At 40.9% G+C, this 26,554-nt stretch overlaps 1 protein-coding gene and 1 pseudogene across 8 annotated transcripts in view; both read right to left on the bottom strand.

Moving 5' to 3' along the window:
* The window catches only part of SAMD12 (sterile alpha motif domain containing 12), a 325,419-nt gene that overhangs the window by 275,962 nt on the left and 22,903 nt on the right, over positions 1-26,554 (bottom strand). For all 7 annotated transcript variants that reach the window (XR_014793242.1, XR_014793243.1, XR_014793244.1 and 4 more), the window contains exon 2: positions 12,306-12,484. Coding sequence is in view for 2 of the 7 variants with exons in the window: in XM_084864988.1 (XP_084721114.1) it covers positions 12,306-12,484 (179 nt within the window). In the remaining 5 variants the exon portion in view is untranslated. The remainder of the gene's footprint in view (positions 1-12,305; positions 12,485-26,554) is intronic.
* On the bottom strand, positions 15,639-24,091 carry LOC311611780 (large ribosomal subunit protein uL22-like; annotated as a pseudogene). The gene is made up of 2 exons: positions 23,703-24,091; positions 15,639-15,651 (listed from the first exon to the last, which is right to left on the bottom strand). The product of its transcript is annotated as a large ribosomal subunit protein uL22-like (transcript).

Below are 26,554 nucleotides of genomic sequence, written 5' to 3'. Positions count from 1 at the left end.
CTCTGGGAGATTGGGAAGTGCATTCCTGCATGAGCACAGGAGGGAAGAAGTGAACACAAGTGACATCTGCCATGACAGTGAATACAGCCTTACATCCCTATAAAAAGTTAATGTCTTAAATCCTAAAGATGGTGCCAGCTGCTCTTCCCAACAACCTTTCTCTTCCCATTTTCTGAGTGTCCATGAAATGCACCAGCTTCTTTTCACTAGATGTGTAAAACAGTTCACAGTGGGTGAGCATGATGGGAGAGTGGATGCCAAAAATTAGGCTGAAAGTAAAGAAATGAAGATGAGCTATTTATATCTAATTGCTTTCATGCTGTGTCAATACCCTTCAGTCTGATGTCTATTCCTCAGGCTTATCAAAGTCCAACGATGACAAGGCATGGGTAACACGAATCAAGAAGTAGCAACAGCAAAGGCAGGGAAACCAAATGGCTACCATTTCCTAGAGGTAAGAACCAATGAACATTCCTTGACTTCTATACTCCTTGTCTGTTTATCTCACACATCTCTCCAGAGTGACAGGTGTGACCTCTAATCTGTATCTGTAGCTGAGACCTCCCTGTGAAACCTAAATCACAAGTTTCATTAGTCCACTTGACATCTTCTCCTAGATGGAACTAAAAAACCTTAACATTAACATGAAACTTCTGATTCTGCCCCAAAGCTTCCCCTATTGACACCCTCAAGTTCCCCCAATTTCACTAACATTCAGTTAACTGCTTAAACTGGAAACTCAGGAGTCATACCTTGATTCCTCGGTTTGCTACATGGGTTATACCTCATAACATCTTACCAGGGCTTCACAATAAACTTCAAACATGGAAACTTCTATCCATTTCTATTAACTGTTCCATGGCTGGCCCAAGCTACCATGAATTTTCAATTCCAGAAACTTCAAGTCACTTCCTCATCTCCTTTTCCACTCTTGCTAGCTTCTAATCAACTCTCTGAAGAGCAGCTGGATTCTTATTCTAAGTCCCTCCCCGATCTAATATCCTTCAATGGTTTTCCATTGTGCTAAGTATAGAATTCGGGGGGGGGGGGGGGGGAAATCACATAGCTTTGCACTGTCATCCTGAGCCATGTCTAAACCTGCCACATTGGTCTTCTTTTTGTTCTTCCTAAGCAGGATGTGGTCTTCTTTTTGTTCTTCCTAATGCAGGGTCTTGGCACAAACAGTCATGAAGTGTTCTTGTTCCCAGCTTTTGGCATGACTGCATTTTTTCACATTTAAAAATTTTCTTTTCTTTTCTTTTTTTTTTTTTTTTTTTTAAGAGAAGGAGAGGAAGGAAGAGGGAGATAGGGAAGGAGAGAAAGAATAGTCTTTTATCTGTCTTGCTAAAATGTTTTCTGAGGATAATTATGATATTAAGAATAACCATAGTAGCAAACTTCTATTGTGCCTACTATATGCCAATAGCTGTTTTAAGCATGTCATATATACTGGTATGCTCTCCAATGATCCTAACATCACTCAGTGAAGTAGATTCTGTAATTATTCCCTACTGGACAAAGAGATACTGAGGCAGAGAGAACTCAAGAAATTAACATCAGAGAATATAGTGGCAGAGCGAGACTTTTTATTATGTATTTTGAAGATAAAGCAAAACAGTGAAATCACATATCCTCTATCAAAACATTCTGCTTGATAACAAATCCAAGTTTTGAAGCTTCCCTTTCTTCCTTTTGTTACAGTTCTGGCCTGTTACTGACCCACTGTAGGGTTAACCATTCTTTTTCTATTTAGTACAACATGGAAAAAGGCTGATATCAGATTTCCCCAAAAAGCAGATTACACAATGTGCAAGTTAGATGAGTGAACATTTAAAATTAAACAGAGTAATCCCAAAGAATGAAGAGGCACTGAAGCTCAGCTTTGGTTGTGGCATTGGGCCAAAAATTGGCTATTAAGATTTGCCTTCAACCTTGGTTTCTGGCAGTCCAAGGAGCCAAATGCCATTTCAACTAAATTTTTGGCAATGCTGAAATTGTGTGCAATTAATGATTATTTGAGCACACAGGTTATTTACTTGCCTGATCATTGTAGAAGTATGAGTGACACAAATAGGGATGTCCTTTGGGTTTACTGTCACTATATAAAAATTCCCTCTCCAAGAAAAGTAGGCATTGTTGATGAAACTTAGAGAGTAAAATTATCCTGGTTTGCATTATACTAAGTCCACTGGCTAGGTGAAGATTAAATGCATATGGATTTTTAAAAGACTTCATTTAAACAAAGAGTTAAGCTTCTACAAGGTACAAGGCATGGTTTGAGTCTTAAGGATGTGTCATTGAACAAAGCAGATTCCTGTCCTTGCAGAGTTTATAATCTAGTGGATGAGGGCATAACACAATAATTAACATAACAAGGAAATAATATACCATTAGTAAGTGGTCAGTGGTTTTTGGGGTTGGGGAGGATAATAACAGAAATGAGCCAGGGGATCAGGAGCATAGGGGAAGATGCCATTATCTACATTAATAAAAGAGAAACATGCTAATTAACCATCATTCCACTACACCCACAAGCCATGCCCATCAGCCAATCAGGGGTGAGTATGCAAATTAACCCAACCAAGATGGCAGCCAGCCACGGAGCTGGAGCAAGCAGGAGGCTTGGGTTGCCCCGGGTAATGCAGGAAGCCAAGCTTCCTGCCCTGGCTGGCACTGACCTCTGCTCAAGGCTAGAAAGTTTTAATTATAGAAGATAAATAAATCCTAGATACTTGCTTCCAGCCAGTCGTGGCCTCCGCTCAAGGAGGCACTGGAAAAAAAAGAAAAAGGAAAAGGGAAAAAGGAGGGGCTGGACATTGGATCGCTGAGGGGTGATCAGGCCAGGATGAGACAGCAGGGGCAGTTGGGGTAAGCAGACCAGCAGGGGGCCAGTTGAGGGTGAGCAGGCTGTTAGTGGGGGTCAGTTGGAGGTAATCAGAACAGCAGGGGGGGTGGGCAGTTTGGAGTGAGCAGGCCAGCAGGGAGGCAGTTGGGTATGAGTAGGTCAGTGGGGAGGGAAGTTATAGGTGAACAGGCCAGCAGGGGGAGCAGTTGGGGTGAGCAGGCTGGCAGGGGGGCATTTGGGGGCTAGCAGCCCAGCAGGAAGAGTGGTTAGGGACAATCAAGCAGGGAGGGAAGCAGGTGAGTGGCTGGAGCCAGCAGTGCCGGATTGTGAGAGGGATGTCCGACTCCCTGTATACCAATCCCTGTACACCAGCAGTAGGACATCCTTCGAGGGGTCCCAGATTGGAGAGGGTGCAGACTGGGCTGAGTAACACCCCACCATCTCACACACACACACACACACACACACACACACAAACCCTGCATGGATTTCCTGCACCGGGCCACTAGTTTAAATAGAATAGCCCATGTAAGCCTCACTGGGGAAATATTTGAAGATGGAGTGCCCCTTGTGCATCCTGAGGAAAAGGAATTGCAGGCAGAGGGAACAGCCAGTGCAAATCCCATCCTTCTGAGGTGGGAAGATACCTAGTTTTAATCCAGGAGCAGCCTGAGCATGGAAGACTGTAGCAGAGGACACGTGTGACTCACCAGGAGAGCAGATCCTGGTAGGGCATTGGAAGGACTTTGGCTTTTCATTTGAAGAAAATGGGGAGTGATTAGAGGAGTATGAGCAGAGGAACAACATGATCTGGCTCGCACATTAACAAGGTCATTCTGGCTGCTGAAGTGAAAATCATGTTTTCCGTTTAATATTGTGAAAGCATTGCTTTGAAACAAAAAAGGAAATCACCAGAGAGCAGCAAAATTTAGCTTGATTTTGAGAATTGTTAAAAAGCATCTTGTTTCAGTACATCCCAAAGCTTTAATTTATGTAATTGCTTCAGTAGAATTGGATCATGACTTTGGAACCAAGATGGCAAGTTCAGAGTTGAAGTTTTTATTTTAGTTATTATTAGAGAGGAAAAAGGCTTCATGATGTGGGGGCGGCGGGGGTAGGGGGTAGGGAGGGAGGGTGTGGAATATCACCATTAGCATGGCTCTGTAGGGGCGGAGTTTGACAAAATACATCTGTTGCTCCTTCACTGACCTCAGGTGACAGAGAACAATTTTTTAACATATATATAAAAACCATAGGAACTGGCAGCTCTGAGAGATTATTACCACTGTACTAAAAAATCTACTTGGTATAATTTTAATTAAATTTTAATAAGTAGGCGTCATTATTAATATTACAGGTGTACTCTTGTAGGCCAGACTTTCAGTTATATAATGATATTGAACTCCAGCCTAATAGTGATTTAACACTTAGCTGTTTGGCCAAAACACATATTCAGTTATATTTTATGGACGGTTTGTGCCCCCAGTGTTTCATATGTTGAAACCCTAATCCCCATTGTGATAGTATTTGGAGATGGGCCTTTGGAAGATAAATAAGATTAAAGGAAGTCACAAGGGTGGGGTCTCCATGAAGTGATTAGTGCCCTGTTAAGATGAGGAAGAGAGACCTGAGCTCAATCTCTCACCACTATATGAGGACAAAGCCATATCACCTGGAACCAAATGGACTGGTACTTTGATCTTGGACTTCTCAGCTCCTAGAACTGTGAGAACTATACTTCTGTTGTTTATGTAGTCTATGGAATGTTGTACAGCAGCCCAAGATACAATAGCATATATCTGAAGTTATATGTGAAAGTGACATTTGAAAACTATTTCTAGTTTATAGAGCCCTGGAAATAATGTTTGATTGGTACTTGGTGGTTTGATTTTCATCATTTAAGGAGAAGCAGTTGCTTTCCATTTCCCTCAAGTTTTTGACTTCAGGGAGACGAGGTGAGATCATGGGAATCCGTCAGTGCTCTCAAGAGAGAATGATCCTGGTGTATTCAAGAAACAGAAAGGCAAGTATGTCTGGAGCTCAGACAATGAAAGTAGAGCCTGGTATGAGGCAAGGCTGGGAAGGTAAGCAGGACCCAAATGTCAAGGGTTCTTCATAATTATGATAGCAGGTCTGCATTTACTTTTAGGGCCATGAAAAACCATCAAGGACACTAGGCATATTAATAGCATCCCCTCATGCAAGATTATTGTGTGTAGAATGGATCACAGGAGGGGAAGACTGAAGTGGAAGCCAGGTTAGAGGCAACAGATAGGTCCATGGGAGAATAGATGGTGAGGACCCATGTGATGCCCATGAATGTGAAACTTACATAGATTCCAGAATACATAGTAGGGGTAGAAAGAACCAACATGACCTGCTGAAGAATAATCCAACAAGAACAAAAGAATTATCATTTGCATATTTTTTCATGATGAAATATATTTTTTTTTTCCAATTCAATCAATATAACAAAAACTTTTTTCTTTTCTTTCTCAATATATGACTAATACCAGGGAGATTTTAAATGATTTATTACTCATGATTTTTTTTTCTTCTTTTTTTTTTTTTTCTTTGTAGTCATAAAGTCTTGGCAACTTATATCCAAAGAGAACATCAGCTATGGATATGTATTCACAGAGGAGAAGGAAGGATGCTCCTTTATGATTTAATGATTTAAAGTACCCTTTCCACCTCCCAGCCCTCCTGGCACAATTCTCCCTAACACTGGGTGTGCAGCATCTAACATCAAGCTGTCTAGACTTCCCATCAGCTGAGACACAGCAGAGGTGACAGAGTAGTGAAGATACGCAGACATGCATCAAAGTCACAGGTTCACTTCTTACTACCCCAATGAAATGCATCTACTTCCTCAAAGTCATGTGGGGATAATGACACCCACCATGCAGAGCCATTTACCATCTGCCTCTTTACAGGAAGTCTTTGCAAATCTGTTCTAAGGGGACACCTGAGTCCAAGTAGTCACAGTTTAAGAGCATCTACCATGTAGGACTTGGGGAAAAACAAGGCAAAGACTTACTTGAAAACCTTACTCAACAATGTTCATTTTATAAAGATCTTTTAGTGTCTGTGATAACTGCATGTTTTGAGATGATGACTATTTATTTAGCTACGATGACCTCACCAGGAACTGTCATCAGCCCTCTAGCTACGGGTGTAGGCCAAGCATGTCAAACTCAAAGGCTACCATGGGCCAAATAAACAAGTTTTAAGTTTATTTGGGCCGCAAAAAAACAAAAGCTTCAATTTCCATTGAAACATAGGTTTATTTTTATAAAGACATGCTGAATACAAAGGGCTGAAATAAATGAGTAATCATTAACATAAAACAATAGAACATTTTAATAGAAATTAATACTTTTTTCATGAACATTAACTTACCAGACACTGAATAACTACACAAAATAATAAGCATAATGCAAATAAGCTATTTTTCTTGTTTTCTTAAAGCGAAATATTTCCTGTTGCACACACTGAACAAGTCAGTACAAGACTAATGACATGGCAATCGGCTGCTAAAATATTTGCTGCTAGTATAGTATTAGTGGAGCAAAATGGTGTGCCTGCACTTAAGGCGAGTAAGGGGAATAAATGCAACAGGATTATAGTAATCAGTCATTAGCTATAGTAATCAGTCATTAGCGAACACTGTAGTTTGTTATTAATAATTATGTATAATAGGATATTGTAAAAATTAAATTACAAAATTTTTATTAAAAGATTTCTTACATACTGTTATATTGGCTAGGCTGCAAAAATATTCATTGTGGCTGGGCCGCGAGTTTGACATGCTTGATGTAGGCAAAGGCCAAAGCCCACTTTCTTCCACCACCTTTAGCTATGCCCTTACTCTGCCTCATAGTTCTGGCTTTATCTGCTCCTTGAGTTCTTCACGTGGCTGGGTTGACCAGGGCCTGTAGATACCTCGAATCACTCATCACGGACTTGGAATCTGTTCATCCCAAGGACAGAATAAGCTCACGGCTGTCATGTTTGTCCCTGAGGTATAAGCTGTCTATGTCTTTATAGAGATGCATGCCATCCTGCAAAATACCTCAATCACTTCTGACTGGAATGCCTCTTTAACTGCTGCCACATGGTTGGAAGGTTTCGGGCTGGGGAAGCATTTGGACAGAGTGCTGCTAGATAAGCCATCCCTACAACTCAAATGCCCTTTTCTCCAGAGGCCTGTCTTTGAGGTATCAAAACTGTCAATGGAATTGTACCTGTGCTCTAACCCACCCACTGTTGGGGGCTACATTTCTTTGAATATCAACCACTTTCCATTTTTTGTTGTTGTTGTTGTTTGTCTGTTTTTATTAATCCTCACTTGAGGATATTTTTCCAGGGATCTTTTAGAGAGATCGGAAGAGAGAGGGAAAGACAGAAACACATCCATGTAAGAGAAACATCGATTGGTTGCCTCCTGCATGTGGTGTGACCCGGGGCAGGGTGGGGAGGAGCCTGCAACCAAGGTACATGCCCCTGACTGGAATTAAACCTGGAGCCCTTTGGCCCAAAAGCCAATGCTCTATCCACTGAGCCAAACTGGCTAGGGCCCATTTTCCATTTTGCATCCTTAAGTGGCATATACCTCAGTCTTAATTCACCAGAAAAGTCAAATTAACCAAATGGCTTCAAACACTTGCTGTTTTGTATAGATTTGACTGCACCATAGAGTGGAAAGCACTAGCCATGAGTTAGAAGAACTTAAGCTCTAGGTTTCAAGATCTTGGAAAAGCCATTTCATCTCATCTTAGTCTCAGTGCCCTTATCTATAAAACAAATTAGGTTAGGAGAATGCTCAATTTCTTTTCTCTGTTGACTATACCACAGAAACTATGGCTCAAATACACCCTACTTATTGCAACCCTTTGAGAGCTCAACTCTTTAATAATAAATGCTTACCTTTTCAAACATGGGTTTGCTGTAATTTTTGCCGAGATCTTCCCAAGTGCCCAGCGTATGTGTATTAGGGCCTTGGCATTCACACAGCATGATGTCATTCGGTCTTGCCTTACTTGTCCTGACCCTTCTGACAATTCCTAACAAAGTGTGTGCTCATTATGTTACCCATGCATTATGTCCTTTCATATCATTAGTGACATTACATTGGGTTGGCAGCTCTGTTTGGAGAGACACTTGCGCCCCGAGCTAAGCAACACAGCCAAGAATTAGATCATTCTATCCCCAAGTTGCCACAGACCTTCTCAGATACAGCTGAGCAATGTAACTTGATCAAGGTTAAGTACAACCCACCCTTCATCTTTTAACCCAAGTCAAAATTCTTTTAGCTTTCTGTTCAAATCCCAGAGTAATGCTTCCTGCTCATTGTTACAAGCTGCCCTCCAGTCAACTCTCATTTATAGGCCTGTGGCTTATCCAAAGCACCAGGCTTTCTCCTCCAGCACCAGGTTCCAGGCCGGCTCCTTTAACTCTGTGCCAAATGAATACAAACTAAATCTAATATTAGCCTAATGAGAAAAGGCCATCTGCTGCCAAAGATTTGCTTGATGCATCCCGAAGCCAAACGCGGGCCATTATTCACTGTTTCAGATGCTGGCATGGCTTCTCCATTATATAATACAGCAATCACGATTTTCCGTGTTTCTCTTCGAGTTAGAAAGGCGACACACAGCGTTCTAACCTGTTCTTTGCCTAGTAGGCCAGATTCTCAGGAGAACAGCTTACATCTTCTTTTCAAGTAAATAAATCATTTGTACAGTTAATGTTAAGGGAATAGAAGTGCCTGGATTTGGAGTCATGAGATTCTGATATGAAATTCATCTTTCTCTAGTTGTACGTGAGAAACTAAGCAAGGCATTTAAATTCCTTATTTTCTCAGCAATAAAACTGGGATACAAATTTTATAAATAAAAGGTATGGGGCAGTCACACATATACAAGGGACATGTAAAAGCCACCCTCAAAAAGCCAGGGAGACTTTTGACTGTCACTCTAACTCACCACTTTACAGGCTCTGGCAAATTGCTTGCATGGAAAAAAAAAATGTGTAACCTTATGAAACTTGTATTTTACAGATAAAAATATGGAAAGGGTAAGTTTCCTTGTGATAATAAAGAAAATCAAATCTAGAAGTTTAGATTTTCTAACTTCCCAAGACTGTGTGTAGGCCACGTTATCAGGACAGATCTCAGCATTCCAAGGTGGGGAACCACCAGGGTACTTCTTGCTGATAGACTGATATTCACTCCACTGCCACCTTCCAAGTTCTCCAAAAACTCAAATTCCACCATTTTCCTTTTTCCATCTTATTCCTGTACCAGAGACCATCAATGGATTCCCACAGATCAGAAAGATGCTGTCCAGAACTTTCTGTGATGTTCCCTGTCTATGCTATCCAAAATAGTAGCCCCTAGACACATGTGGCAACTGACCTCTTGAAATTTGGCTAGGATGATTAAGGAAAATCGTTTTTTCATTTTATTCTATTTTAATACAATTAAATAGCCACTTGTGGCTAGTGGCTACCATTGGACAATGCCCTGTTTTGGTAGAAAATAAATCCATGTTCCTCATTCTAGCATTCACATCCCATACAACTTGGCTCCAACATACTGTCCCATCCTATTTCTACAAAAGGAACCTTAGCTGCTGAGCACAACTGTGGGTGTCTGCTGCCACACCCCAGCTCAAGGTACTTTGACTTCATTGCTAAGGGTGCCTTCTGTTCTTGTTGCTGTGTATTTGAATTGGATCCATATTTCACAACAAAGGTCAAGTTCTACCTCTACTGTAAGCCCCATCCCTGCTTCTTCTGTGAGAAGAGGGTTCATTAACCTCAGGCCTGGGCCTATCCAAGAAGTTGCCTCAGTCTGTCACAGGGCTATGTCTTTGGAACTACATCTGGCAGCTGTGAGTTGCCTTCATAACTGGAAAGATAAATAGAGATTGATAGGAAACAGAGGCTGTGTCTTCTCTGTGTCAAGGAGACCCATTCCTACTTTGGCTCTCATCTGGGGTAGTTGTACATGTCCCTGAGTGGATGAAGGGGTGCGGGGGAAGCTGTACCTTCATAACTTCTGTGCCTCCCAATTAGATGAACCTGCTATATCTCCTATCTCTCTTGCTTTGTACCCACCTGGAAAGCTAACACAGTTTTGCATTATAGAACTTGTGGAATGGTGTACACGCTCTCTGGATTCCCAAATGCTCATAGGCATTTAGGACTTATACTGGTAAATAATCTTTGCATATCAGCATTTCAATTGGATCCATTTCCCCCCCAACTAGATTGAAAGGCTTAACAGTGAGCTTGGTTCTCCATTGCTTTGCCTTTGGTCTATGAGAGCTGAAGGCAGCTGGCAGCACAGACAACCTCCTTCCAGAATTAGGATTCTAGCCTTTTGAGGAACTGGGGCCAAAGCCACATTCTAAGAGAGACAAAAAGGGTGGTTCTTGCCAGAATGGAAATACAAGGTGGGGCAAAAGAAGGTTTACAGTTCTAAGTACACAAAACACTGAGTTTATTCTTTTATTTTTACTTATTAATTATTGTATTATTTTCCATATGAAAAAATGTAAACCTATTTTTGTTCACCCTGTAGATATAGAGGGATATATTCTTAAGTGTTGAAAGTAATACAAGTTTCAGGAGTAAGATGCTAGATTAAGCTCAAGCTACAAACCCACCCTGAGGCTCTTGAAACTTAAAGATACTAAAAACAATATTTTTTAATGTACGTAATGCCACGCTTAAAATCAAGGAAGAGAAATCTCTAGAAACCAGGAAAGCACAGCAGTGGGAAGGCACAAAGTTCACTCTGCTGGTTGGAACAGTTGACATGCTAAGGGCTCATTGGTTTCAAAGCCCAACTCAGAGTCGGAGCCCACAGGCACAGTAGGGAGTGGGAACCAAGTTCCCAGCGTGAAACAAATCGGAAAGTGCAAAGGAGGGAACCTGATTTGCATAGTCAGTCAGTAGCCAAGAGACAGAATGTCAAACTGAAACATAATGTAACACCTGGTCAAAGATGTTCCATCCCAAAAGATTCAGGAAGAGACATGCGTAAAACACCTCATCAGTGCTTGCTTCAGCAACACAAATACCAAAAGACACCTAATCAAGTGGCTTTCACCACCATTCAAAGTCCCCAAGATAACTTTCTCCCTTGGCCAATAACGTACCAGCAAGAATGTGAAGCCATGGGAGGAAATACAACACCAAAAAAGGCAGAATATGGCCTGCCAAACAGGAAAAGCCACAGGTGAGCTACTAAAGTTAATAGAGCAACCTGTAAAAGGCTTAAAATAAATACCATTTTTAAAAGAATGCATATTTAAGGGGGGGGGACCTCAAAGAAAATGTTTTCTCCATAATCTCAACTCTAGATATAAACTGCTGCTCAAATTGTGGGGTGCACACTTCCTGACTCAGAGATGCCCTTATGCAATGAAAGGCATTTTTACATCAACAGGAACATGCTATATGTGTGGAACATGCTATATGTGCTGTGCAGTAACCTGCCCTTCTTGTCCCCTCCCCACTTTAAATATTACCACACTCATGCTTCCACATAAAGACTGCTATAGACTGAATGTCTACATTCCCCTAAATTCCATGTTGAAACCTAACTGCCAATGTGATGGTATTAGGAGGTGGGGCCTTTGGTAGGTGCTTAGATAACAAGGATGGGGCCCCCATGAATAGGATTTGTGCCTTTATAAAAGAGACCCCAGGCAGCTCCATGTCCCTTTCTACCATGTGAGGACACAATAAGATGAAAGCTATCTATTAACCAGGAAGTGGCCCCTCACCAGATATTGAAACAGGTGGCACCTTAATTTTAAACTTTCCAGCTCCCAAAACTGTGAGAAATAAATTTTAATTGTTTACAAGCAATCCAGTCTAAGTGTTTTGTTACAGAAGTACAAATGGACTAAGATAGGTCTCCCTCACCTCTATCAACTAATTATTTTCCAATGTCAGTTATTATTAACAGTGCTTGTCAGCAAAAATCCCTCAATACTCAGGCAGCCAGCTGGGCCTTTTACAAAATCTTCCAGACGCACTGTATTATTTCATCTGCTCAACTGGATGAGGGAGGCAGCCTTGATGGTACACTCTCTATAAAGACTCTGAGGCTTGGAAAGTCATAGGACTTGCCCAACATCATAAAACGATAAATCTGAGCCTGGCAAACAAATCTTTAAGTCCAAGGCGGTCTTCACTATAGCCCATTCTCTACTGTACTCACAATCTCATGCTATGAGATTGACCACAAATGGGTTTTGATTTCACCCCAACGGGGAGGCAGTCAATATTTTCATTTATGATTACTATAATCCAAAAGCAGTATTCATTAAACTGAAGGGACAACGGTGATTAGTGAGAGCACCACCAGTCCTTCTCTGTGGCTTGACCACAGAGCAGCAATGCTGCAGTTTCAGTCTCCTTAATGTATCGGGTTATAGCTTACCTTAGCCGTCTCAGCTTCTGCCTGCAGTCGCTTAGGGGATCCTTTTTGGTCAAGCACCTTCTGGAAATGTTTGTTTTTAATGGGTTGAGACTCAACACTTTCACCTTCAATTTGCAGCTTAATGCCTTCAGCATGAGCAGGATGATCAATCCCCCGTGGATTCAAACCGCAGTGGAGAGCTAGGTGAGAGGAAAAAATATAACTCAGAAAACAAATCATGTGAAGAAGGTGTCCAGGGCAGACAATATTTCATCTGGCCTAAGTGGAAAGAGACAAGGCTTCGGCGAGTTGAGCGGTGGTCTGGCAACTGTGGGAAGGAATTTGGGAGGAAGGAGTGTTGTTGGGTGGGAAACCCTAAAGTCAGACAAAAGTGCAAATCCAGAAAACATCAGTTCCAAGTTGTTGGACCTTCAGCAAGTTACTGATCGTCACAATGCACACCAGAATACCAAATCAGGCTACTTTGTTAGTGAATCCCACACATTTAATTATTTCAACCCTTGCAGGTTAGCCAATAGCTCTTCCTCTATCTGAAAAAGTGCTCATTCTACCCCCATCTGAATCCTCTCTGTTTCAAGCATCCATTCAAGCCCACCACCCTCATACATCACTCAACAAATATTTATTAATAGTAGTTACTATATGTCATCCCATGATACTAAAAACATGAATGCAGGATATATGATGGATGTTACCTGCAAAGAACTCACAATCTAAGTGAAAAAGCAGATGAAAGACAATGACCTAGTGATTTAAAAACCCAACACACTTACCAACCAGATCTGAAATATCATGGCTGACATGTACACATAAGGAACTGTTTGACATTGAAACTGGGACTCAAAAGAACTGTTGGCCCAGAAAGGAACTCACTACAGACTGATTAATTTGCCTCTCAGCATAGTTACTTATGGCTTGTCTCAGTTTTGGTTCTTACAAGGATATTTCTTGGATCATATGATCTCACACTTCTAGAGGAAATAATGAACAACATAAACTGGCAAACAAAAACAGACCCAGAGAAAGAGAAGCAGTGATCAGACTCTCAAACCTCAGAGGGAAAGTAGGGGAGAGGAGGGGTAAGGGGGAGAGATCAACCAAAGGACTTGTGTGCATGCATATGGGCCTAGCCAGTGGCCATGGACAACAGGGGGGTGGGGGTGTATGTAGGAAGGGGTTTGGGATGGGAAGGGGGGGATGAGGACAATTATGTGATACCATAATCAATAAAATTTAAAAATAAATAAATAAATAAAAATAAAAACCTGACACACTAATTTAAAAGACTATATGCATCCCTATATTTATTACAGCATTATTTGCAATAGCCAAGATTTGGAAGCAGCCCAAGTATCCATCCATAGATGAGTGGATAAAAAAGCTGTGGTTCATTTACACAATAGAATACTACTCAGCTGTAAAAAAGAAGGAAATCTTATCTTTTTCGACACCATACATGGACCTGTAGAGTATTATGCAAAGTGAAAATGGCCAGTCAGAGAAAGACAAGTATCACATGATCTCACTTATAAGTGGAATCTGATGAACAAAATGACTTAACAAAGTGAAGACAGGCTCATGGATATAGAGAACAGACTGACAGCTATCAAAGGGGAGGGGTTTAGAGGCTGGGTGAGAAGGGTGAAGGGATTAACCAAAGGAAAAAAAATCACAAAACAACAAGACTCACAAATATAGACAACAGAATGGTGATTGCCAGAGGGAAAGAGAGTAGCAAAGGGTAAAGAGGGAATAAATGGTGATGGAAGGAGACTTGACATGGGGTGGTAAACACACATATAGATGATGTATTATAGAATTGTACTATAACCTATACAACTGTACTGAAATCTATACAACTTTATTAACCAATGTAATCTCAATAAATTCAATATAAATAAATAAATAAATAAATAAATAAATAAAACAGAGTGATAACTGCTACATGGAAGACAAAAAAAAAAGGGCAGAGTAGAAGGTGCAAGGGAGTCAAGTCTAATGTCTTCTGATTTTACGTACCTTTCCACATTCTCTGACATAAATATCCTCACAAATCAAATGTAAAGCCCATTTCCTGGACATATATAGTCAATAAATTCTTACTGAACATCTCCTATGCACACACTATTATCAAAGAAATAGCAGGAATGTTATGGGAGCCATACATTCTACCTAAATGACCACCGTGCATGACTAGGGTTATGGGGGGGGTGGGGTGTATGTGCACACACATGGCTTATGTGTATTTTAAGGTTTCTAGTAGAAAGTTATCTCAATCTTCCTGTGTTCCCAACCTTCAAAATTAGTTAAATTCCCATCCTACGTCCTTCCTTGGGTGTCACCTTAAATCACCGCCCCCTCCCCCCAACTCCATCCCCTTTAGGGTTCTACTTCACTGATAAATTCCTTTTAGCCAATATCTTCAGTTTTGCCCTTTCTCATCATTATCCCCTTTCAACCAACTTCTGTGACTCTAAAAATTCTTCAGTTACTCAGCTCCCCATCCAGGTCAAGGCTTCCTTTTCCCTTTATCAGGCCTCTAAAGATTTTTTACCTGCGAGGTGAGAGAAGGCTTCCCAGACAAAGTGAGCTAAGGTTCCCACCTTCCACTCCCTCCTTAACACATTCCCTTCACTTTTGATAAAATCAACCTACCAGTGACTTCAACATTCAATGCCAGCCGAGAAAGTCCTCTTATGAGGTTCAGGCATAAGTAAAACTGTCACTGAACTTCCTAATTTCAATGTATCACAGATATTTTAAAACTAACATTTTCAGACCTAAACCTTGATTTTCCTAAGAAAACAAGGCGTGTTTTCCAGTTACTCACATAGAAACTCAAGAGTCATTCTTGACCTCACTCTCCCCATGATTCACATCCCTTCCATCTAACAGCAGATCCCGTAAGCACTAACCAAATGCTGCTCAAACCTATCCACTTTTCTAGCCCAACTGCTCTTGCCCACTCGAACCCTGACATCTCATTGAGAAAGTGCATCGGCCAGATCATCAGACTCTCCTGCTTCAATCTTTCTAATGGCTTTCTTTTGTACTTAGAGCATTAGAAATCTTTAACATGGCCCACAAGGCCCTGCGTTACCTCTCCTCTTTTTCCCACCATGTTATTCCTCGTTCACTCTGACCACACATTCCTTAAACACACCAAGTTCTTTAACATCTCCTGGATTTTGTCCAAGTTTCTTTGCCTGAAATGATCTTCTTCATTCTTCACCTGACTCCCACTCATCCTTCAGGCTTCGGTTTAAATACCACTTCTTCTAATATACCTTCCCATAATCTTCTTTCTCAGCCCATCCTTGCCCCCACCCCATGCTAGATCGTGGGCCTGGAATAAAAAGAATTTAAACTGACTGTATAATGGTCCATATGCATGTGACTTTATACCACTTAATACGAAGTTATCCATGTATTTCTCTTTTAGTCCTTAATGTGCCTAAAACTAAGGACCAGACTATTATGTGGTACATAGTGGGCACTCAACATATATTAGTCTATTGCCCCACCCTTGGGCTTTGTGCTGGATCTCAAATAACGGTCAGAAAACACTGTGAGACATAATTGTATTCATTTCTCGGATAAAAATGAGGCTCAAAGACTTTCACAAAAAGTCACACAGGTGACGGCCTAAGGTTACAACGATCAAGTATCATTTAGGATGCAGATAATTTCAAGTTTCAGATGAACAACCCCAAAATGAATTAAATAATAAGACAGTTTATTAGCTTTTGGGACAGAAAGCTCAGAGTTAGCTATTTCACAGTTCAACAGGGTTATGAGGACTCTAATGTACGTGTTCAAATCTCTCCATTCTTGCCAACCTTCTGCTAAAGGCAATTCCCGAAACTTCATGGCTGCTACTCAACAAGGCAGGAACCAAATGGGTGCTAGAGACCCAACCATAATGCCTAATTCAGGCTGTGGTAGAAAGAGGACAAAGCCTACGAGAGCACGAGCTTATCCAACTCCGAAGAACAGCCTCCGTACACTGAACACTCAATCATGAGCCACAGTTTGCCGACCACTGACCTAAACTAAAATTGTGATTACTAAAAAAAAGGTGTGCTCATGTGGGGAGATGGAGGATTAATGTGGGATGGATTTACACATTACTGAGGAAAAGAAAAAAATAAACCTTTTACTCTGGCATGATCCCCCACTTCTTCCTATCTTGGGATTCATGGCTTAGCAATACCACTGAGTTGCTGGCAGCTTCTAAGACCTCCTGTCCTCCCTCCCCGTCACCTCCCCACCAAGTCAGACTCCAATACATCCTCCACCTTTGCTCAAGCTGGTCCTTCCTCCTAGAAAGAGTTCTACTCCCCCTGAATCCATTTCCTTTTTTGGGAGGCTAGAGGCTAGCGCCTCCTCAGTCCATGTGTCAGGTCAGACTGCTCCTTCTAGGGTTGCTGGCTCCCAGAGTGAGAAACCCCAGGCTAGGCTCCCTCCATGCACACAGTATCCCGGAGCTTGACCTCCTGGCTGTACTGAGGATGTTTACCTAATTGATCCGTCTGCCCTGCCCTGCCCACCCCAACTGCAAGCTCCTCCACAGAGGCTCCACGTCTCATTCATCCATGATTGCCACCCCTCAGTCCAGAAGCTGGCACACAGTAGATATCTAAGAAACCTTTGTTCATCTGCTGAATGAATCAGCCATTTCCTCTTTTTTCCCCCCTCACAACCATGCCTTTAAGTCTGAGTAAAACTATTCCCTGCTAGTAAATACCTAGTGTTCAAAATGTAAGGTATCTATAAACATGAGGCGGAATGCGGCGTTTTGACTTTCTACACACGTAGCTGCCTTCCTCACACAAATATTTTAATCCTCCATAGCTGTTCTTGCCTTACCTGCAAAGCCAGGAGTTGATTTAGGTTTCTATGCTTGGGTTTGTTTATTTAAAACCATTTCTGACAGCCTTTGCTTTGTTTTCCCTGAAATTTCATGTCCCTAATATTTATATATCAAGCAACTTTCAAATGCCCTCTTGCAAGCTGTGACTGCCATTTCTTTGCACATCATGTAAAAGGTGCCCTAGTTCGTTTTCTCTTTTCTGTCTTCATCAATGCCCCTCTTGTTTTCAATAAAGTTATTTACTCAATTTGAAGGGCTCTGCAGCTCACAGGTTGGCTGAGATACCCTCCTCCTGTTCCCTTGATCTTCCCAACCAGTCCTCATGCCTTTATCTTTATTGAATAGACACGCCAAGCTGCTTGCAGTCTCTACCTAAAGTGCTGTCACTCTAATGTCGATGCTGTTGATACTGAGCAATTCAAAATGAAGAGCTGAAAACCAAAACAGACTTCTTAAATATTGCTTTTACATTTAACAGGGAAATGTTTCACTGTAAATGCACATGTTTTAGCATTGTTTTGAGCTGCCATTTTGAAGGCACCATCTCTTTTTCATGTGTGAGAACCCACTTCCTCAGAAATTCCAACCTTGAGCATTGCTGGTAGGAACATAAAAATGGTGCAACTGCTGCAGAAAAGCATCTAGTGATCCCTCAAAAAAGTTAAACCTAGCTTGGCCATTGTGGCTCAGTGGTTGAGCGTTGATCCAGGAACCAAAGGTCAGAGGTCAATTCCCTGTCAGGGCACATGCCCCTGGTTGTGAGCTCAATCCCCAGTGCATGGAATAGCCAATTAATGATGTTCCTCTCTCATCAATTATTTCTATCTTTCTAACCCTCTTCCTTCTTCTCTAAAAATCAATAAAAATATTTTTTTTAAAAAGTTAAACCCAGAATTTTCCATTTGGCCCAGCCACTCAACCAAAGAACTGAAAGGAGGGAAACAAACAGATATTTGCATACCCATGTTCATAGGCATTATCCTAATAAAGAGGGAATATGCTAATTGATTGTCAAACCCTCACAAAGATGGCAGCACCCACAACTAATAAGAAGGGAATATGCTTACTGATTGCCATGCCCTCAAAGATGGAATTGCTTATAGTCACAAGATGTCAGTACTCAGTCCCCTCACCCCCTCCAGGGTAGCAGGCACATGGCACAGCTAGGCCCACCCCCAGGTGGGTCCAGCCACTCCATGTGCCTGGCTCCTGAGTCCCCCAATCCCCTCAGCCCCCCAGCTGCCCAGGGCCAGCCCAAGGTTCAGGTAACCAGGGCTGGGCTGAGGCTTGTGCTGCTGGCAGTGGCAGCAGCAGAGGTGTGATTGGGGCATCACATCCCGCCCTTGAGGGCTCCCGGACTGTGAGAGGGGCAGGCTGGGCTGAGGGACCCCCCTCTCCAGTGCATGAATTTTCATGTACTGAGTCTCTAGTTCATAATAAGCTAAAAGGTGGAAATAACCCAAATGTCCATTGATAGATAAATGGATAAAAAAAGATGGTACATCCAGTGAAATATTATTCTGTTTTAAAAAGGAATGAAGGTCTGACACATGCTGAACATTGTAGATATAACAGTAAGTAAAATAAGCCGGCACAAAAGGACAAATATATTGTATGATTCTAGTTATATGAAATACTTAGACTGGCCACATTCATGGAGACAGAAGGCAAATCAGTGGTGACCAGAAGCTGGAAGAGAACAGGTTAGGGGCATATTGCTTAGTGCAGAGGTCCTGTTTAGGATGATGAAAAAGTCCTGGAGATGGACAGGAGTAATCCAACAATTTGAATGTACTCAATGCCACTTAGCCATGGTTAAAATAATAAATTTTATGTTATGTATATTCTACAATACAATAAAATAACTAAATAAAAATCCTACACCCACTCATTTCATCCCTCTACAATCTCCATAAGGGGAAAGAGAAGTTCTAAAGATATTTTCTTTGTTCAAAGTTCTGAGAGTTTATCTATAATCTCACTGTGATTTTCAGTTAGAACTTTTTTTGAAAATGGTTATAATGACAGCTCCACAGAGTCCTTTAGAATATCCCCGGGTAGAGCATGTTCTCACAACAAGTTCCAGTCTCCTGGGCAGAGAGCATCTTCAATGCTGGAAGTGACCCTGGTCCTCCTGGACCTGACCCTGACCTCACAGGGATCCCATTCTCACGTGCCTTGCTTAGGTCACAGTAACAGACTGTCCCAAAGTTCCAGGCCTCAGTTAGCCTCTTCAAGATGATGTGAGAAGAGAAATAAGATGTGCTAGTGTTGCTGCATCCATTTGTGGTAACAAGTGTCTCTTATTTGCCAAGAAGTTACCCAGCTTCCCTTGACTTTTTATTCCTATCCTCCCTGTAATGCAATAGGGATGGAGCTTCATTCAAGTTGAAGGCCCTTTTATCCTGAGCTTCTCTGTACACAGAGACATGGTGCAAACACTCCTACAGGCCTGGAGGTTGCATGGGCCTCTGCACTGAGGGCTTCCACCATCACGCAGAAACTGCTCGCAGCTCCTGAGATGTTCTGTGCTTCTCTGCTTCGCCAGAACTCATCTTTGTACAGAATATACATTTCCCTATTTTTGTGGATAACTTTTCAGGAAATAGCAAAGGCTCTCTCATTTCCACTATAAAGCTTTAACTGATTTTGCACTCAGTATATCCTTTTAAGCAATGTTGACAATTACCTCTTTTTCTTACTAGAGGATATGGTCTGCGTGTGCGTGTGTGTGTATGTGTGTGCACGTGTGTGTGTGTGTTGTGTGCATGTGTGTGTGTTGTGCCCTGCAAATAGTTACCAACATATCTGCATAGCCTATGGCTGGGAATCCCCTGCAGCAAGTGACTACTTCTGAGTAAGCTTTACAAACCCAGCCTCTAGCCAAGTGACTAACCTACAGTAGGTGCTCAGTCACTGCTTACAGAATGGGCTGAAGTATATTGAAAAGAGCCTGATTCAGTCCTACTCACTGCCTTCTTATGAACAATGCACATCTCTTTTTCAAAAGGGCAACTAAAAGTTGCTTCCAACCTAATTGTGTAATTCACCAAAAACATGTTAAATCACAGAACCATAGAGCTGTCCTGAAATCGATTTATCTGACTGCTTTCTGCTGTGCATCCAAGCGCCCACAACAGCTAAACAAGTGTACATATTAGGCACCCAATAAATATTATTAAATGAATGAATGCCCTTAGAAACACATACATGCCAATCCCATTATTAGTATTAGGATGGAGATACACTGTTTACAGTTTCATGGGTATGTCTTGCTTCTAGCTAGAGATACGATTCTTAGCCCATGTTGCATACATCTCTCATATAAAATATACCCTTAACAGACATTCTCCAAATATGGGTTTCATTAATGGAGGTGACTTACTCTATTCAACTGGATTCAAATGTCAATGAGAAGAAATACATGAATGTGAAAAGTTGGACCCCAAAATAGTACACTCTATCATCCTCACCAGTTTGCCAGATGGCATCCCTGGCAACCATTGTGTGGGCACTGGAGCTGGGCCTGAATGACTCTGTCCCAGCCAGATGTTCAGACTACGTGCATCTGTGTCAGAGCACTGCATTGCTGTGCCACGTGAAGCACACTGACTCTAGCTCGGTGTTTACAGAGACAATTTTATCTTTGTCACAGTTTGCTATCAGAGCTCCTCATTCCCCAAAGACTGCTTAAAAGTAATTACTACAGCTGATACTCACCCTTCCTGCCCACGATATCTGAACTAGATAATCTAAATATAGCAGAAAGTAAAATAATGCTGAACTTACCTATTTCATCCTCAGGAGAGTGGGGGAAAGGCTCTCCCTAAGGCACACACACATTCATGAAGAGAATACAAAAATGGATATATTTAGAGTTTCTATAAAATTTTAGACAGGACTCAGGAGTCAGATAAGTGAACTACACAGGTGACTTTAAGACAGTTTTAACTACAATACTATATGAACCACATTCCACTGTGAACCAGTGCCCCCAAAACGTCTATATCTATGTATATGAATTGGAGACTTTATAGAACAACATTTTCCTCTACTATAGTTGATCTACTCTAAGTTTTTGTATAACCTTTATTTTTTTTTTAATATAAAATAGTACCTCTTCAATGCTTCTGAGAAATTAATAGACATACTCTTCTTAATTTACCCTACTGAGGACAAATAAAAATGCTGGACATTATACATAACACAAAAAAATGACTTTGAAAGGTAGAAGAAGGAAGACATCTAGGGAGCTTGGAAGTCAAGGAATGATATGGTGATAAATTCCTTGGGCTTTCTTTTTGCCTCATCTATTCTAGGCTTGAAGCTGAAACAGCCCACAACCTAGAAATGCCACAGGGCACAGAACAGAAACAAGCCAATAAGGGCTGCCCTCTCTAGCCAAAGGACCATGATAGGGGCAGCCTGGCAAGATAAAGTTTAGACAAAAACCTTTCTGCTCAAACATCACAGAAAAGAATATGACCCAACCACTGAGAGAAGGCTGAGTGGAAAGACTAGACTTCTACCCTCTCCAGGTTATAAGGACCTTGAGGTTCCCTAGGGGCTGGTTGTCATAGAAGGCCACAAAAGGAGATTTTTATCCCCATCATCTGTTTAATAAGACTACCTGTTCGCCCCTGCAGTGTCAGTTGAGGTAATTCATAGAAATAGTGCTTCCTCCTTCCTGAGGTAGTGTCAGAGGAACCTGACAACTTTCTCCATCACCAAGTGATAACTAAGAGAACCCTTCTCCCAGGTACCATCTGAGGCAGAGTGGGGCACCAGGATTTCTAACTCCTTTGGGCCAGAATGGTGTTAAAGAAAGCCAAGCCAACTTGAAAAATGAAGAATAAAGATCCAGAGATCTGTGACATGAAATAAAAATATCTAAATTTTAATTTAAAAATCACTCATAATGAAGAACCAGGAGGATGTCAAATGGAATGAAAAAAGGTAATCGATAAGTGGCAACACAAGATGACAGAGGAGACAGAATTATCTGACAAAGGATTTATAGCAGTCATAATAAAAAAGCAGTTACAACTGATATGAGCTTTTTTTTTAGAAGAGAAAACTTTAGCCAAGAAACAGAAAGTCTCACCAAAGAAATAAAGAAGAACCAAATGGAAAGGAAAAAAAAAATAAAATACAGTAACTGACAAATACAATAAGTGAAATTGTTACAGAAAACCAGAGAAGAACCAAGCAACACTTAGAGAGATGGAGTTACACTTTATTATTATTACACATGGGCTCAGAGAAAACTGTATTTCAAATTCTGGGCCATGTCACACAGGAAGTTTCTGGTATTTATATGTTTTTACATTCTTTGTCTCCCAAATAAGAATTTTTTTTGGTTCCCTCTGCAATTTCTTACAGGGCCCTATGTGCTGGGGCTTTGAAACCTCAACCAAAGGCTTGGCCTGGCACCAGCACTGATAACTTTGTCTGGAGAAGGTTTATGGCCTCTTTGGAACAAGTAGTCTTATTTCCTTATTATTTAAGCAAGCAAGCATTTACAGAAGCAAAATAGCAGGGTTAAAATTTCAAACATCAGTTTTTATATAAGATGGATGCTTCAAAATAAAAAGCTCAGTGGATGGCTCAATATCCGAATGGAAGAGATAAAGGAAAGGGTAAAGGGAACTTTATTGGAAATGGAAATACTCCACATCTTGCTTTGGTTATACAATACTGTCAAGTATCAAACCTCAATGAACTAAATACTTGATATATATTTTCCATTGTGTAGAAAATAATTTTAAAATATAACAAAAACAATTAAATAGAGACTCCAGATATGTTTCCATTACTTTCAGAGTTTATGAGTGATTTTTGAATGATGTGTTTTCATCCACTTCCTCTCCCCGACCCAAGAGACAATGACACAACAATTCAAGTCCAAGCTCTATCAGTTTCCTGCTGAGTATACTTATGCGTGGGCAATGATATCACCTTTTTTCCATAAAATGAGAATACTAATAATGCATTATTAATCCCCACTTTTTTATTGTGTTGATAAAATAAGACAGCACATAAAAATACCTGACAGCACCTGTTTAATGAACATCAGTTTTCCATTTTATCCTATTACCCTCCTCCATCATAATGGAAGAATACTGGCATCAATTTAAATTTTTTTTGTTAATCCTCACCCGAGGATATTTTCCATTGATTTTTGGAGAGTGGAAGGTAATGAGAGAGAGAGAGAGAGAGAGAGAGAGAGAGAGAGAGAGAGAGAGAGAGAGAGAGAGAGAGAGGCGCAATGATGTAAGAGGGACATATCAATTGGATGCCTTCTGCACACACCCCAACCAAAGCCAGGGAATGAGCCTGTAACTGAGGTATGTGCCCTTGACAAAATTGAACCTGGGGTCCTTCAGCCAATAGGCCAATGCTCTATCTACTGAGTCAAGCCAGCTAATCAAACCAGCTAGGGCAATTTTTTTAAAAAATTAAATAAAATTGTAGCCATGTAATTTATTTTATTGGCATTTATTTTATGCTGGATTTTCTGGTACTCCTGGGTCATATGTTTTTGTTTCTTCACTTTCTTTTGGGATATCTTTTTTCCTGTGCAACCTCCTCTGTGATTTAGGAACAATCTGCTCTTTTTCAGTAAGATCATCTCCATGCATCAAGGACAGTTCACATATGGGTTAATCTACTTCTGAGCTCTGTTCAATAATCAGAGAATCTATGTCTAAACCCTTAACTTCAGGACTATTCTCTGCATTTTTGAGCTGGTGCAGCAAAAATTCAGCACTCCTTTTGAGCCACTGACCCTCTGTCCATCCCCACTCTTTAGCCTGGGCACACCTACAGACTCTACGATTTTAATGACGAATGGCACACACTGCTTCTGTGAAGTGACATCCTTCAGAAGCTTGGTGGCTTTTCGGATATGCATACCCTGGATGGCCTGGGCAGTTTCACAAGTGTTCTAAAAGTGAATGAGAAGATGTGAACCTCTTGATTTGCATAGTTCTGTGGGTTTTTCTGGGTCAAGTGAGTGACCCATTTTGAGAGGTCACCTCAGGCCACTACGGGAAGAGCAGCCATGTAGTTTTTAAAGACAAGTACAGACTTGAAAAGTGCCAAGTGGCACTCCCAGCGAGGAGGGCAAATTAAAGTGAAATTCAGTATAAACGGTAAAAATAAATAAAGCCAGAGGAGAAAAGAATAGCTTTACAGTTATACAAACAACCTTGGTGAGAACTGAGAAATGAGGTTAAAAGTAAAGATTAAAAGCAAGTGCCTGCCCCTTGTAGCATACTCGTTACTGACTGTATTTTTGTTATTTGTGAAACCAAAAAATGAAACAAACCTGACTGTTTAGAAAGAGTTGACATATTACAACCCGTTATTTCAGGAGAGTAGGAGGAAGTACAGAACTAACACGTGTGGCAGCCTCTTCATCCACCATCACTATGGGATTAGATATTAGAAGGAGGGAAAGACTTAGAGATGCTAAGCAACTAGTTAAAGGCCTTCATAATGAAGAAATAAAAACAAGAGCTGTTTCACCTCACGTTCCACGTTGTTCCCTCTACAACAAGCTACTCTAGGGAATACAATTTTCCCTTCTAAATCATGGTCTTTGGAGTTAATGAATCTGACTCTACCACCACCTAGCTGTGTGGTATTGGGCAAGTTAGTTAGCTTTAGGTTAGGGTTGTCTTACCTATAGAGCTGAAATAATCACTACTTTTTTTTTTTTTAATAAAGCTTCAGAAGAAACCAATGAAAATATATTTAAAGGGCTTTGTCAATGCCTGGCACTGATTAAGTGCTCAACAAATGGCACCCATCGCTAGAGGCATTTCTTTCTTGGTTCTTGTTAATGTCATCTTAGTGACACTGATTTATTCAAAGGCACCCTGACCCTTGAAATGCACAGACACAGACAGCTCCAATAAAAGAAGCAAGAGGTGACTGGTCAGGGTGGTTAGGGAAGGTGGAGGGGACAAAGGGTGAGATAAAGGCATCAGAGAAAAAACAAGAAGCTTAACATTCTCTTGCAAGGATTATCCTGGCAACTGAAGGAAAAAGAATACTATTTCAGCCCAAAACATTAAGTTATCTGTCAAATCACAGAAACATGAGAAAGGCTTGATAGGTTCTGGTTTAACTTGATGAATGTTAGTGTTCCCTTTCTCGCTCTCTCTCTCTCTCTCTATGTGTGTGTGTGCGTGTGTGTGTGTGTGTGTGTGTGTGTGTGTGTGTGTGTTCGCATGTGCATGCACAAAGCAAGGTCATCTTAGTGGGCAGTTTCATTTGCTCACTCTCTATTCACAGTAAATGCTCCTCAGACTAAAGGGACATTCAAGTTTAACACAGCCCACTCCTTGTTTCACTTGATCTTCACAAATGAATATGCAAGCATATAAATCAAAGGTCACATTCTCTAAAGGAAGAGCAATAATGTAATGGAGGAAACATAACTAAATTTATGGACAAAAAATAGCTCAAAGTTCAATGGAGCCATTGATAAGTATATAACTTGCCAAAGATTCCTTAATGAGAAAAAAAGTGGTCCTTTTAAAATTTCCCAAATTTACTAAGAAAACTGATAAGACTCCATTTAAGCTGGCATCCCAGATTTCAGGTCAATACTCCTTGATCACATTTTTGAAGCCACACTGTCCAATGAAGCCAAAAACACACACACCTGGCTATTGTGTTTCAAACTCATGATATTTAAATACAATTGGAAATTTAGTTCCTCAGTCCACCAGCCACATTTCAATGGTTCAACAGCCACATGTGGTCATGACTACCCCACTGTCAGTACAGATGACTGGAGACATTTCCATCATCCCAGAAAGATCTACTGGATGGCACCAATTTGAAAAATCAGTCTTTCTTCCCAATAAATGTTACTTGACAAAAAAAGAGAAAGCAATAATTTGACATCAGAAATTATTTTCTTTTCTATATTTGTTTAATTGGTTTTGGTGATCTACATAACCATATCTAATTAAATGCAATGTGATAATTAGGGATTTTCTAACATGATTGCTCTTTGGGAATAAACAGCTCTTGTAATGTGTCTAGGTGTGACTTTCATACACATTTCAGCAAGCACTTTCCTGTTTAGTTATTTTAGACAACTTTCAGATCTTGGAATAATCTACCTCCCAACCTGGCTGCTTCTGTGCCACAAATCAGTTTGTTTTCTGTTAGAAGCTTTGGGAGACCCCAGGTTATCTATCTCTGAGGGAGATGGAGATCAAGTGAGAGTCAGAGACAAGTCAGCTCTGGCAAAGCTTGTCGTCTACCAAAATAGTGGCTCCCGAATGTCTGCCCAGAACTGAGACATGTGATGAAAATTGCACTGGTCTTCAGCAAGATGGAAAAAACAGCCTTGGGC

Source organism: Pipistrellus hanaki (assembly GCF_964339955.1).
Source record: "Pipistrellus hanaki genome assembly, chromosome: 17".
Classification (NCBI taxonomy): Eukaryota; Metazoa; Chordata; class Mammalia; order Chiroptera; family Vespertilionidae; genus Pipistrellus; species Pipistrellus hanaki.
The sequence above is the reverse complement of the archived record's forward strand: the minus strand, read 5'-3'. Positions and strand labels throughout refer to the sequence as shown.